The sequence below is a fragment of the Thunnus thynnus genome, chromosome 16, assembly GCF_963924715.1.
Source record: "Thunnus thynnus chromosome 16, fThuThy2.1, whole genome shotgun sequence".
NCBI lineage: Eukaryota > Metazoa > Chordata > Actinopteri > Scombriformes > Scombridae > Thunnus > Thunnus thynnus.
In genome coordinates, this window is record NC_089532.1 from 19,062,548 (window position 1) to 19,076,611 (window position 14,064).

The following is a 14,064-nucleotide window of genomic DNA, read 5'->3' on the forward strand; positions in this document are numbered from 1 at the left end:
AACTGTCTGACATGTGCACTGGTAAGGTATAGATTGTATGGGAGGTAAATTTATGAACCATGAAGGAGAAACCGAGCACATAAATAAGACAATAGCGAAACTGGAAGCAGAAGAAAAACTTGCCTCTTTTATATTACAGACAAAGAGGGTTGTTTCCTTAAATGCATCTAAACTAAAGTTTTTTTTACTGTACCTGCTGTATGCCGTAGGTCCATCCCTGTTTGATACGGTCCTTGGCCCACACATTGTGTGCATTCTCTGCCAGTTTGTCTACCAGCAGCTCCTGACTTGGAGTCAGTTTTATGTCAGACAGGTCCAGAGGAGTCGGCTTATAACCATTGGACATCATGTAGCTACAGAAAAGAGATAATGGAAAAAAAATGTTTCTCTCAGTCATGAACATCTGAATATCCGATGATTGTGGACTGGGTTTAAACACCTTTTGATTTTCAATTTCATCTCTGCATTTAATGTAGATAAGCTAAAGTATTGCATGTTTCAGTTGATGGTGACATCTTTTTCTCAACTGCTGTATCTTTTTAACTGTTGGGGTGATCGTGATCTGTACCTACAGACAGCTTTCTAACAAACTTTGGATAAGAAAATTTGTATAGCAAATGTAAATGTGCACTCTCACTTCTTTGGGAGTTTTATCTTTTTGAGGGAGTCCTCCGCATTTGGATTGACCTGAACTACACGACAGCCCAATGCCAGCAGCGTCCTGTGGGGAAAAACAACATACAGAGACAGAATGAATGAAGCTTTTCTGCAGATTATGTTTAATCTTAACATTACTTCCGCTTCGCTTGTACGTGTAGATCCAACAGGGATAATAGATGGGTGGGGGGGCATGTCCTAATCTGTCAGAAGAAAAAGGCTGAGGAATACCCAGAGGAATGCACTGGGCGTGAAGTGCTCTTGACAAATTTTCTTCACACCTTATGAGAGGACAAAGTGACAGTAAAAATGAGTTTGATGTCACTCACAAACCCATCAGTGTCACCCAGATGTGTCTGCCACTGCCACAGATCAAAATTAATCACAGCAAACCATAGTCTTCTCCTATATCATTTAAAGAGCGTTTATGTAAAGCACTTGTAATAGGTCTCACTGGGACTGTTACAAGCAGAAGCAAGTGTTGTGCAGAGCATTGACAAGCGGGAAAAGGACCACGGACTGACAATCAGCAAGACTTGTTTGCTTGTGCAACAATGGAAATGGAAAGTTCTGACCGCAAGCATAAATGCATTTATCATTCTTTAAGGAATGATGTCAATATACACATAGGAGATTAGTGTATACTATCACACTGAATAATATATACTGAATTTAATTTATTTAAAAAGAAAACATTAAAATTGTAACTAGACTATATCAAACTCTATCATTGATGTTTTAATGTTCAGAAACTGCTTTTAAAGAAAATCTAATTTTGTTAACTTTCTTCTTTTTTGTCTCTTTCCCACCAGCACACACTTTCTTCTTCTCTTCAAAAACAATAGTATGATGGTGGAGAAAACCAAACCATAATGCTCAACATACTTTAGAGTTTCTGTTGACATCTGCAGATTGTAGTTCTTTTCCGTTTCTGGCAGCTTGGAGAAATCCACCAGGCATGGATGCTGCCGCTTATTATCATCCCTTATCTATGAGAAAAAGAACAGTCAGAGAAATAACATTTCAACCCCCCTCTGTCACCTGCTATGTTGCTCCACAGGAACTCTATATGTTATGTACATCATATGGGGAGGTTTACTAAACATATGCATATGAAATACATAGCTTTGTCACTAAATGTTATTGTGAACTAACAGGGGAATGGGAATGTAGTCTAAATACAGGGTGCTACTGGTTGCAGTGATAAGACGGTCTACTCTAGTGAACATGTTATGGAAGAGGAAGGAGGGAGCATGTTTTCTTGAGGAAGATAGAAAGGTGTATGACTGGAATACCAAGTGAGGGGTGTAATGCCTCTCATGAGGCTGCACTTTATGCCAAATAATCCCTTTGGCAATGCTGCTCAGAGGAGGCGGCATGGCAATGGTGGATGTCTACCAAGAAAACATGCAAGGTTGTGTACAGATATGCAGCTGTGTGTGTGGGTCCAATGAACACCAGCCAGCTCTTTTGTGAATAGTACAAGAACTCTACAGGAAATCTCTTCTCTGGCAGTTCTTCCCTGTACAGAATTATATTTGTGGAACAAACAACACCTGAAAAAGGTATTTTATGCAAGCACAGCTAAACAACAGACAATATATTGCTTATTCTCTCTGCTTTACCACATCTACTGTGAATGCTACTGTAATTAAACACACTGAATAACACACCACAGAAGGAGCTGCAGCAGAACCACATTTACAATTACATATGATAACGTGCACCTTGGCTATCTCTCAACAGATTTTACCACTACTGACCCACTGGTAGTGCCTCTGACTCCAAGTAAGACTTCTTGACAATTAAAAAATAAAGATTTCTGTTTTAATAAACAGGTGTTCCACCTATCTTCATCGTATATTAATGATTCTGTCAAGGTGTTTCCTGCATAGAAGTATGTATTAGTAATAGAGGGAGGATGCTCATACATGTATGTTTGTATTATAGACATAAGAGCTGTGTTACATACTGTTGTTGTGTTGTCATCTGTTCCTTTAAGGGCAAAACAGGTCACTTTTGTTATTCATTGGCTAATGTGCAATAAACCAAGAAAGTCATCAGTGAGTCTTCTGCAGAAAAAAGGGACCAATTATGAATCTTTTATAATTTGTAGGTATAATCACATATATAACTGAAGATGTAATCATGAAAAGTAATCCTTTTGTGCATTTTTCAACTAATCATAATCAAAAATACTCCATAATGAAGGCTTTCTACTTCTATGTTTATTGGCGCTGTTGATATGAACAAACCTTTAAAGGACTAATTGGACAGTTTGAAAAATATGATTATTCCCTTTCTTGCTGAAAGTTAGATGAGAAGATCAGGACCAGGAGAACATTAGCTTAGTTTACCATAAAGACTGGAGACAGAGAAACAGCTGGCCTGGCTCTCTCAAAAATTCAAAGCAACTCCTACCAACACCTCTGGAGCTCACTAATTAACACATTGTATCTGGTTTGTTTGATCCGTGCACAAATGGAAAGAGGAAACTTCCTGGAGTCTCAGCTGATTGCAATTTTTAACTTTGTACAGAGCCCGGCTAGCTGTTTCCCTCTGCTTCCGGACTTCATGCTAAGCTAATTATCTCCTGGCTGTTGCTTCATAACTAACACACAGACATGAGAGTGATATCTATCTTCATTTCTGACTCCCTGCAAGACAGCTAGAAAGACCTCTCAATCAATGTGGAAGTGATAGCAGGTTTCTTGGGTAATCAATTAAATACCCATTGTTTTCTTTAAAAAGAGGAAAAAGTAAATGCAGAAAATTTAAATACAAGGTTTCCTCTTGGTTTATTGCTGCGATGAAATTGCCAAAATATCCTGTTCTGCCCTTGGGTGAACCAATACTTCATAATTCATGACTTACTGTTTACTAAAACACAGACACAATGAATCTTCTACCTACAAACAAACTGGAATGAAGCATCTAAATGAATGGTATGGAGAGCATCTATCATGGAAAATGAGAGTGTTCTTTCCACTTACCCTCTTTTTTGGTGTGAACCGCAAATTATAAAAGAGAAAGCAAGATGACGTACAGGCTTTTGTGATGATTAAATTCTAATACTATAACTAAAGCATTTAAAGCTGTTTTTCCTTTAAACTCAAATTTGTTTAGAAAATGTGTAACTGTGATGTTTATTTCTCCAGACACATGGCAAAATGTATGGATTATGCTTTTCAATCTTTTGATCCAGAGTGATGATCTTGTTGTGAGAGTATTATATAAGTAAAGGAACAATCTCCATTTTCTGACCTTGCCGTACGACCAGCCCAGCTCAATCTTATTCATGCCCCATAGTTCATGGATGTTTTCAGCCAGCTTGTCCCGAACATTTTCCAAATGAGGTGGCATAACAATCTAAAAAAACAGGCAAAGTATGGTTCTGAATGAAACTGTGAGAGAACTTTTGACAATTTGTCTTGCAGTACAGTACTTTATTGCTATTGTGTACTTTTCTGCATAGGCTCTAACACAAATTCATGTCTTGAAATTAAGTCACTATAACTATTTCTGTGAGTTTACCTGGCTGGTTTCCACGGGTGTGGGGATGAAGGAGGCCTGTGACATGACATGAGTGGTGCCCAGCAAATCTCGGACTCCATCCGCATCTCTCTTGTACTCTTTCACCGGCTCCACCTTCATCTTCTCTTTTGGCAGCAGAGCCTCATAACATGGAGCATAACTTGACGGAGGCAGGAATTTAAAGTCGCCATGTCGACCACCCAACAGGAAACGTACCCTAAGGAGATAAAATGTTGGTCATCTGTTGGCTTATTCAATTAATAGTCAGTGGGGAAAAGGTCATTATATGAATGCAGTATAAATGAACAAAACTGATAATCATACAGCTAAAACTGACAGAAGCAGCCAGCGAAAGGAAAACCAAACACACAGTTAAAAGTAAATGCTTTTCCTCCTCTTAATCCACTTCAATCATTTCCAGCCTGTGCCTAACAGTGACAAGTTTAGCTCTGAGAGTGAAAAAAAACATCTCAGGCCATCATTGTGAAGAGGCTCTCCTGAGGCTGCCCAAAATAGCTACTCAAGTAGTAGTTGTGACGCAACTGAGCCCGTTCTGGATGCAGCCCTCAATTATTGAGTAGTGAAGATGTGTGTCTGTCATTTTCTGGCACATTTATCTCCACAGAGATGTTCACCCTGTTCACTGGGTCAGGTTCACCTAGCAAGCTTGAAGGTGTCATAACCCACACAAAAGAGGTCAGGAGGGGCCCCTTGCCACGTGAAATGCTGAGCGCTATATCAGAAAATCATAAATTGTACAGTAACAGATGAGTAAAATACAAACTATTTTGTAACTTAGTAGTCAGATTTGCTTTAGTTTTTTTGTTTTAATTTTTCTAAACATCAACTTTAAAAGAATTTTAAAATATTTTTTTCATTTCTTGACTTGTGAAAAGAGGAACGAACTATGTGAATAACATTAGAGCTGAGAAGAAGACATACCTTTTATAGCAATAGTTCAACATTACATTGCTTTTTCAACTAGGTTAGCTTTTTCTCTTGGATAGCTTTGTCTTTCTCTGCTAAGCTAAGCTAATACACCCTGCCTGTAGATTTATATATAAATATGAGAGTGGTATCAATCTTCTCAACTCAAGAGCAAATAAGAATATTTCCCAAAATCTCAAACTATTCCTTTAAATCTGTGGCTACAATAGATGGGAAATACACTTTTAACACTTTTAAAATCTTTTTTTTTCATAAGTCACATTATAACAGAACAATGAGGCTATTAAATATGACAAAAATTGTAAAAGAGGAAATGTTAAATTGATACCAAAAAGGAGAAAATAATTCATAGCTTTTATTCTTAGTTTAATCTATATTACATAATCTCTTTCTCTAATATAAGCAAAAGTAACAAAAGTCTAGATGATCAAAGAAGATTAATAAACTAGGGGAATTTCTACAGCGTTGTTTTAACGTCTCTGAGGAAAATCGTCCTCCTAGACTCCTTTATGAAGCAAAATCTGCTGAATCACATGCAACTCTTAATTCCCTTTCCACTGCGTATACACAATCTGGTATGGTACTACTTTTTGTGAATTCATTTTTATCAGGCAATGAGGATTGAATTAACTTTCTGATGGCTTACATGACCAAATAAAATTAGTCTCCTGGGTTCTCTGGACTTCAAAGAGTGAAAGCTGTAATGCAAAAGGCTGCTTTGCTCTACAAAGTCAGAGTCAATCATGGAATCATGGAAAAACTGCTGGAGCTTGAAATTCCATTTTCAAGTCTTGTCAATCACACTATCTGTGGTCACCATGGCAACAGCGAGGAATATGAAGCCAGCCTATTTTACCTGTGTCCAATCTCAAGGCCTTGAGGATTAATGCATTTGGACAAGAATGAGTAGGTGGGTTAGATGGATTTCATGCAATCAGTGTTTGTGTGAGTGTAGGTTTAGAGTACATATGGTAATATATTTCCTTTGGCTTGCGCTTGTCTGTCTGTCTGTGCTTGTGTGTGTCGCTCATTCATCATCGAGGAATTTTAGAGAGCCTGAGTCTGCCTCAGACAACACACAGAAGAAAGAAATACTCACTTGACCCCTGCAGAGAAGCTGACGACAGGGAAGAAGAGCCCGTCTGTATTGAAATTTTCAAACATGCCCTGAACGGGCTGTCCGTTGATCCTGAAAGAGATGCTGGGAGCTCCCAGGTCCAGACAGCAGCTCACCACATCCTCTGAGGTCAGGATGTGCTGGTTCATGGACGCAACCGCCCGCGGGATACGACCTGTTCCGAATACACACATACACACAATTATGTGAAATATGACCCAGTGAGTGATGTTGGCATAGATCACGTCTCTCACACACACAAAGACATACACACAGGACACAAATTTGTACTCACAAATGCACACAGTTACACACACTCTGGGCAAGGAGATCATCCCTGTAGGGTGCTGATTCTGTCTAGACACAACCTGGCTGTAGCCCAGGGTTACTGCTCATGTTTCATACATCAGCTTATTATGATCTGAGTTACACACACACACAAACACTTTTCCTCCAAACACTGACCTGACCAGAGGTGGAGTCCATCAAAACCATAGGAATAGAGGTCATCTCCAACGCCGTTGCCCCCCCAGCCCTCACCTCCCCCAGGGTAGGGGGCATAGCCTTTAGTGTTTGCCCAGCCCACCCTCAGATGGGAGGGCTCGCTGGTCACAAAGTGGTCCACCTGGTCTATCATCAGCTCATAGTACCACTTCTTATACTGAGCTGAGCCCTCGCTCACCCCGAGGAAGATGTTCGGTCTCATACTGGCAATGAAGTAAAACATAAAATCATTAAATGACCCATAGTGCAAGAACAATATTCTCAGATATTCTTATATTCAGTTGTAACATCTTCTTTTTCTTCTTAAAACAAAAAGTCTGCCCTTAGGACAAGATAATTCAATTTGCTTCCAATTCATTTGGTTCCTAAAAATGCGTTGATATCTTGAAACAAGGCAGAGCAAAGCAGATCACTTCATTATTGGTTAGATTAGTGAGATAAATCTTAGTTTATCTCATAGAGACTTAAAGTTTGAGGATCTTAAGCGATAATAGGACATTTCACATGGGCTAAGGCCCAATGTGATGTCAGTGTACGGTGCCTTGTTGTTTCAGTCACTTCATGGTTGAGTGTTCATTGGTCATGTTCCAATTAGTGGACCATGTTGTTAAGAAAACACAATCCACACTCAACATGTAGCATTAGTTGTAAATGTGTAGCTTGTATACGCAATTACATGGACCAAAGATTTGAATGATGAATATACACTAACCCACAACAGACTGGGCTCTGGAGCCGGTTACACCAGCTGTTTCTAATTTCAGTTTAGCCTAGTTGTAACTTGAGTATTTACTAAGTGGAGATTTACACATCAATTAAAATGAGTTGCACCACACAAACTAGTTCTCACGTAGAGATTAGTAGTTACTAAATAGTTACACTCAGTAATTGGGAACAACTGTTATGTAGCCAGATAACTAAACCAACTGACAAAGCTAACGTTAGCCTGCTAATACAACTTGGTCAGTGAAAAAATAAAAGTAAAACAGGTAAGTAAAGTAGAAGAATAAAAGAGGCTTAATGGTTCTAGCCTGACACTGGATCCAAATGCTGTTAAATAAAAAAAGGGACTAAATAACATTGGTTAATCAGATCCCAATTGTAAAGTACATATGACTCTGAAACACACATATTTCTTCAAGCATATATAAATAAAACAGCATCATACCTTCATTACAAATGATATATCAGAGAAATATATACTTGATATATCACTTTACTGCCTAAAATTGTTATTTTTAGCAGTTATGCAGGCAGTTACAGCTGTTATGTTGGTATACTTCAGTGACTTCTTGTTTATATTGCTGATTGCTTTGATTGGACAAGTCTTTAGTGACTAAGACATTCCTTTAATTTAAATGGTGCAACCTAATTTTAAAAAATCACTATTAAAAAAACTTCAATGACTTGGTAACATTGTTTTTAAATTACTTCCTTACTTAAACCATTAGATTTGGAAATGTAATTTTGAAGTGAAAATAAATAACTAAAATCTAAAATTGTATCGGAGAAGCATGATGTTGACAGGAGAAGGTGCATGAATGTTTTCTAACCTTTGGACATCATTGACAAGCTGGGTTTGCAGCAGCAGATCTCTCTTGGGCAGCAAATGATCACAGATAAGGTTCTGATTGGTTCGCACAGCTACGCCGTTACACACACACAACGAGCAGAGCACATCCAGAATCTAAAGAGAGAAGTGGAGAAACCGGGGAGGAACATAAGCAACAATATCAAGAGGAAGAGTATAACAGCTCCCCAACAACTGATATTAATCCCTGGATATGAATCCATACCTTTCTAGAAATTACTGATTATCTTTGTCCCTAAACACTGACAAGGTTGCTGCTCTAGGGACAGCCTCTTTTCAAGCACCCACTGCATAATTACTCATGAGATGCTCATGGGGGCAAAAACATGTCCAATAATATTCCTTTTATGTTAGCTTAACAAAGCCATAGAATTAAATGGGCTGGGGAGCTCAGCCAAGGGTGACAGGCCAGAGCCCCTACGCTTTATCATTGGCCCTTTTCTCCTGCTTCCATAGCTAAATGATACATTCAGGCTGATTTATGACCCAGGCCATCTGACTGCCTCCTCCCCATCTCAATTCACTGTTAAAGAGATTGATTCATGATGGGGACGCTCTGCAACCAAACCCCAGGAACCTTCTGTCTTGGATGGAACTTTGTATGCTGGCAGACATAATGTTAAACGTAATGAATAAGTAGCTAAAGAGAAGAACAGGTGAGAAAGAGTCCCAGAGGGAACTGTTATGGAAATGGATTTGCATCCAGTGAACCATTTTGGTGAGCTTAATGAGGAAAGAACTGAAGATGACTGGACGCAGGGTAAACAAGCAGTGTGTACTTTCATGTTGTTATGTGCTTTCTTGCTTGACAAAAAAATTCTGACGACATCCAAGTGACTGGTGATGTATCAGTGCGCATCCTAAAGACATAGTTCAACAAAATGTGCTTATTCGCTGTCTTGCTGAGTTTATTGAGAAGATTGATACCACTCACATGTCTTTGGGTAGCTGGAGCCAGCAACCATTAGCTTAGCCTAGTACAAACACTGGAAACAGGACTAGACTAGCTAAGCTAAGCTAACCAGCTGCTGGCTCTAGCCACATATTTACTATACAGACATGATCTATCTTCTCATCTAACTCTCAGCAAGAAAGCGGATAAATGTGTTCCCCAAAATGTCCTCCTTTAAATATTTATTCTGTTGTTTTATTGTCTTATACTAATTTGAAATTACCACCAAATTCTCTTTACTACTGAAAAAGAGCTACAAGCAATGTGTGTGTAGCCTGAAAGTGAAAAACTCACTGTACTGTATTTGCAGTGTTGTATGTGGTTTCTCACCAAGACATCAAACCTATGTTTACCTTTATTTACAATTTGGGTTCATTGTACAACATTCTCCTTGTGCTCCAAAGGTCTGATCTACGTGCTGCTCACCTTGTGATTGCGTCCGTGCTTGTAGAGCAGTGATATGATGGACTTGATGTGTCCTCTCTGGATGATGTTGAGGGCCTCGGGGCTCTCAATTAGAATGCAGTGGAGAACTTCCAGGATGCCTGCATAGCCGCAAATTCATCAATTAGTTAACACCCGCAGAGGAGAAAGACACACCAGAGGACACTCCTCAAAGAGACATACAGTCCACTTTGTTCAAACGGGAACACTCAGATACTGTAACTACTGGTGCATCCTTTACACTTAAAACGTAAAAGTGCCTATGTTATTTTTTTTAGGCAAGTAGTGTCATCTTTTTACATCCTTTGAGACTCATGTCTCTGTTGAGGAGTGCTGGATTGCCATCAAAGGGACTTGATCGTTTTGTGATGTCTCTTTCACAGAGAAAAATACAAGGTATTTCACAATGCTGTTTCACAGGAAGCTGAGGATGTGTGAGAATAATAATGAGCGTACCTGAAGAAGACTCTAGTCTCTCCAGCTTGCTAACCAGCCAGTCCAAGTTGTTGGAGAACTGGGTGCAGTTGTTCCTGTTTCCTCTAATTAAGGCCGCTGAAGGGCACAAGAAAAGTGTGCATGAGTCAAATCTTATAGGAAAGAAGAACTTTTTTTTTTGCAAAGTAGTCTGATGGATCCCCTTCAGTGCACTGCCAAACCTCACTCCTTACACAACAGCAAAACAATGTCAACCAAAGGTGGACACCTTAAAAGCACACCCTAAGCCAAAGAAGGGAGAGGTGCTGCTTTGGCCCTCTTATACATATTAATTTGGAAGACACCTAAGATAGAGGGAGGGAACAACACAAGGAGAGGAAAGACATAAACACAAACCAGCACAAATACACACCCACATATGTCCTAGCAAAGAAAGACAGGGTCACCTAACGCAGACAGACAAGGAAGAAAGGAGGGAGGCATCCCAAATCCACTTAGCGCTGCGCCGGAGCAGGTGTGTGGAGGAGGGAACAGGGGGAAGAAAGAGACGTGGCTGGAACACTAATAGGAGCCAGGAGGTGAAATCAGTGTAAATAAGAGTGTGAAGGACACACTTGGAGGGCAGAGGGGCTTCAATGTGGCAGGATGGGAGATAAACTTAACATAAAGGCTATTCTCTCCTTAAGAACGGGGCATATTCAAGAAAATCATGCCTGCTTAGAATTTTCTGCTCAGAGATGTATTTTTATGTCTCAGTTGTTGAAAAAAAATGTTCCAGACAAACATTATTTTCATCAGATAGAAGACAGCAGACAAAGAGGGAGAGCAAAAACATATATATATATATATCTTTCCCTGCCAGGTCACTTTAGTAAGAAACATCTATATTTGACAGAGCATATGGTAGCAGTGCATGAGGTTAAAGTGATTTTTTAGAAAGTCAGGGCTGATGACATTGGGTTATGGGAGCATAAAGAGCAACAAGAACAGCAGCATAGAGAGTGATGAGAGTTGACATTCAGGCTGCTTCAACAGTTAAAACCATCTGGCCAATAGGGGACACCCCAAATTGTGTGTGACGACTGATCTTGTTGGCGTGACGCCCTGAAAGCACATCACATAAACAGGAAAGCTTCTTTGTATGCAATGGGCCACATGCCACCAATTCTTTTCTCCAACAATGTGAGTATATGTGTGAGTATTAGAGATGGGGGTAGCTATAGTGTGTGTGCATGTTTAATCCGTGTCTGTGTGTGTATATGGAAGGCCATGTAGTTTCTGGCAACCTCAGAATTCAATCCTCCAGTCTGAAAAGTCAGTAAAGTGGTTGGTTAAATACCAGGTCAGCATAGTTCCGCATCACAACTGAACCACTACACTTAGAGCTGGGAGGTACAGTGGAAATTCATTTAGTGTGTGTTTGTCCATACATATGTGTGTACGTGGTATGTGGAGCTTCTTACCCAGCAGCTCATACAGCAGGTTGAGAATGTCTTTCCAGGCTGCTCCGGCCTCTGACCCAGCACACTCTCCAAAGTGGGCCATACTGTTGTACACGTTCAGACGGTCGATGCAGTTGGACACCAGAGTCAGCATGCCCTAAGAAATGCACAGTGACCCAACTCATTAACATCATAAAAAACACATAAAAAGAAAATAAATATAAAATATGCACATTTTACACATTAATGTTCTCAAAATGCAGGTATTAATAGCAAGCTCTCATAGTCTGAGAGCTTAATTTATTGAAAACCTTGTCTTCAGCATTCAATTAGTTGACCATCATGAACACAACCCCAATGGCTCTCTCCTGTCCCATTTGGTGGTCATGTCATGGTGATTTATTCCACAGAGAAATATCTATAGTGATCAGATATGCTAAATGGAGGGCGTAAAAGACAAAATGGAAATTGCAGATGATTTATAACGCCGAGAAAAAATCATGAGTCAGCTGTCTACAGTGACAAATTGACCATCTAAATGTAATATATTAGGGGTGGGACAGAGATGTGCTATTTTGGCGTATTATCATGGGAAAACAGGTAAATAAAGTGAAAGATGAATTGATGAAATGTGCGTAATTTGCAGATATTAAAAGTTACATATTGTATGATAATTGCACATATATTCTATTAAATATTTATTAAAGTTGGCTTGAGGATATGGTGACACATTCATTTTGTTGTTGTAGCCTGTTAGAGGTAAGGGGAGTTTAGATGGTTGACATCATAGGTCCCCTCAGTAAGGCAGCTGACATTTCGTAATTGATGAAAGCAATTTAGGTCCTAGAGGCTTAGCAAGAAAGCTTCAGTGCATTCGTGCCAGCCTCGGGGAAAACTTATAACACCAAAACTGCTGACACTTTCAAATGCAGTGCCTCCAAATACAAGATGGCATTGAAACACACCACAAAGAATCAATTGCTTTAGCTTTTCTTTTGCACCGCTTTCAGCTCACTCTTATGTGCAGTCACTTACTAGAACTGCCTCAATCACAAGTCAAACTATTTTGCTACACAGCAGAACAGCTCTTGGTATTATTAACTGATATTTCATGGACTGTGAGTTTGCCCTCCTTGATAGTGAAACTCACTTCCTGTTTGAATAGATTCTGCCTATTCTTGAGTGACCGTAGCTTGATCTGCCTCTCTTCGTGCTCCAGCTCGGCGTCAGGGAGCTGAAAATAGGTGATGAGGTCATTGAGGGTTTGGAGCACCTCCTCGACGGGCAGGGAGACCAGTGCCCTATTCTTAACACCAAGACAATCTAGGTCTCTGGAAGAGGGAGACAGAGAGAGCACAGAAACATCAACGCTCAGACAAACTGGGAGACAAGTGCGATTAAAAAAAAAAAAAACGCTTTTTCAGAGATGACAGCAGTCCCCACTAATTTTCTTGATCATGTATAGCTTTCAAAATGCTACCATTCATCACAAATTACCACTGTGACCTTTTGATACAGACACTCTGACTGGGAGGCTGAACAGACTTGAGAGGCTGTGATCTCAACGTTTAGCCCACAGGTTCATCCATGCTGAAATGCTGATTTCCGCTGGCCTACTAAAAATAGCTCCTGTCGAACGCGTTGGAGGGGTGTGGGGAGATGTATGTGTCACAGCCGCAGGGGAGATGCTGACAAACTCTCACATGTTCCATGAGTGCCCTCGAACCCGACCCAGGGGACAGCGGGCCGTTTGATAACAAATAAAGGGTAGTGGAAGCATCCACTTACGTGCTTCAGGGCTTCTTTTCCTCATAGCTGGCCGTGCGTAGCCGTGACGCTGCTGCACTGTTTGCCATTCGGAAATGCATGACTGGACCACTGAGTGAGCTGTCTGGGGCTTTGGCACCCCACTCAGTCAAAACTCACAGCGTAAACTCTCCACTGGGTACGTTTGCAATCTGGAGGGACTTTACATCACAACTAAGTGGACTGTGTGAGATTCTGTGGGGCTTTGAGATGTCTGTTTTTGAGGCTGTAATTTAGTGATGTGGTGCATTTGGGGACTCTTTGCTTTATCATCTCTAGAAATTATACTCAACCATCCTCAGTGTGATGCTTACGTAATTTGTACCAATGATAGAACACTATTAACCTAATAAAGTGGCTTAAGAAAAAAGTGGGCAGTACACTAATTTGGTTTAATTGGGCAATTTGTGCGATCATGTCACTGTGTGCACCAGTGAGGAATAGCAGCATTTTTGCAGTGTTTAGCATACCTGATGAATCGTTTAAAGAGTAGCGTGGTGTTGCGAATGATGCGTGCCGCTCGGGACTCCTCGTGTTGACAGCGCTGCAGGGTCAACCCGTCATCCATGTGACCTTCAGAATGTAGGCAGGCCTTGAGAGGAAGAGAAAGAGTGTGAGACACCGCCGTGAGACA

At 40.3% G+C, this 14,064-nt stretch overlaps 1 protein-coding gene across 8 annotated transcripts in view; it reads right to left on the bottom strand.

Moving 5' to 3' along the window:
- LOC137199880 (ryanodine receptor 3-like) overlaps positions 1–14,064 on the bottom strand; it is a 113,834-nt gene that overhangs the window by 62,165 nt on the left and 37,605 nt on the right. For all 8 annotated transcript variants that reach the window (XM_067614482.1, XM_067614480.1, XM_067614481.1 and 5 more), the window contains 13 exons: positions 13,901–14,022; positions 12,775–12,955; positions 11,646–11,781; positions 10,204–10,299; positions 9,730–9,848; positions 8,314–8,447; positions 6,722–6,963; positions 6,239–6,431; positions 4,192–4,408; positions 3,922–4,026; positions 1,543–1,646; positions 638–721; positions 194–353 (listed from right to left, as the gene is read on the bottom strand). In XM_067614482.1, the coding sequence (XP_067470583.1) occupies positions 194–353; positions 638–721; positions 1,543–1,646; positions 3,922–4,026; positions 4,192–4,408; positions 6,239–6,431; positions 6,722–6,963; positions 8,314–8,447; positions 9,730–9,848; positions 10,204–10,299; positions 11,646–11,781; positions 12,775–12,955; positions 13,901–14,022 (1,893 nt within the window). The remainder of the gene's footprint in view (positions 1–193; positions 354–637; positions 722–1,542; positions 1,647–3,921; positions 4,027–4,191; positions 4,409–6,238; positions 6,432–6,721; positions 6,964–8,313; positions 8,448–9,729; positions 9,849–10,203; positions 10,300–11,645; positions 11,782–12,774; positions 12,956–13,900; positions 14,023–14,064) is intronic.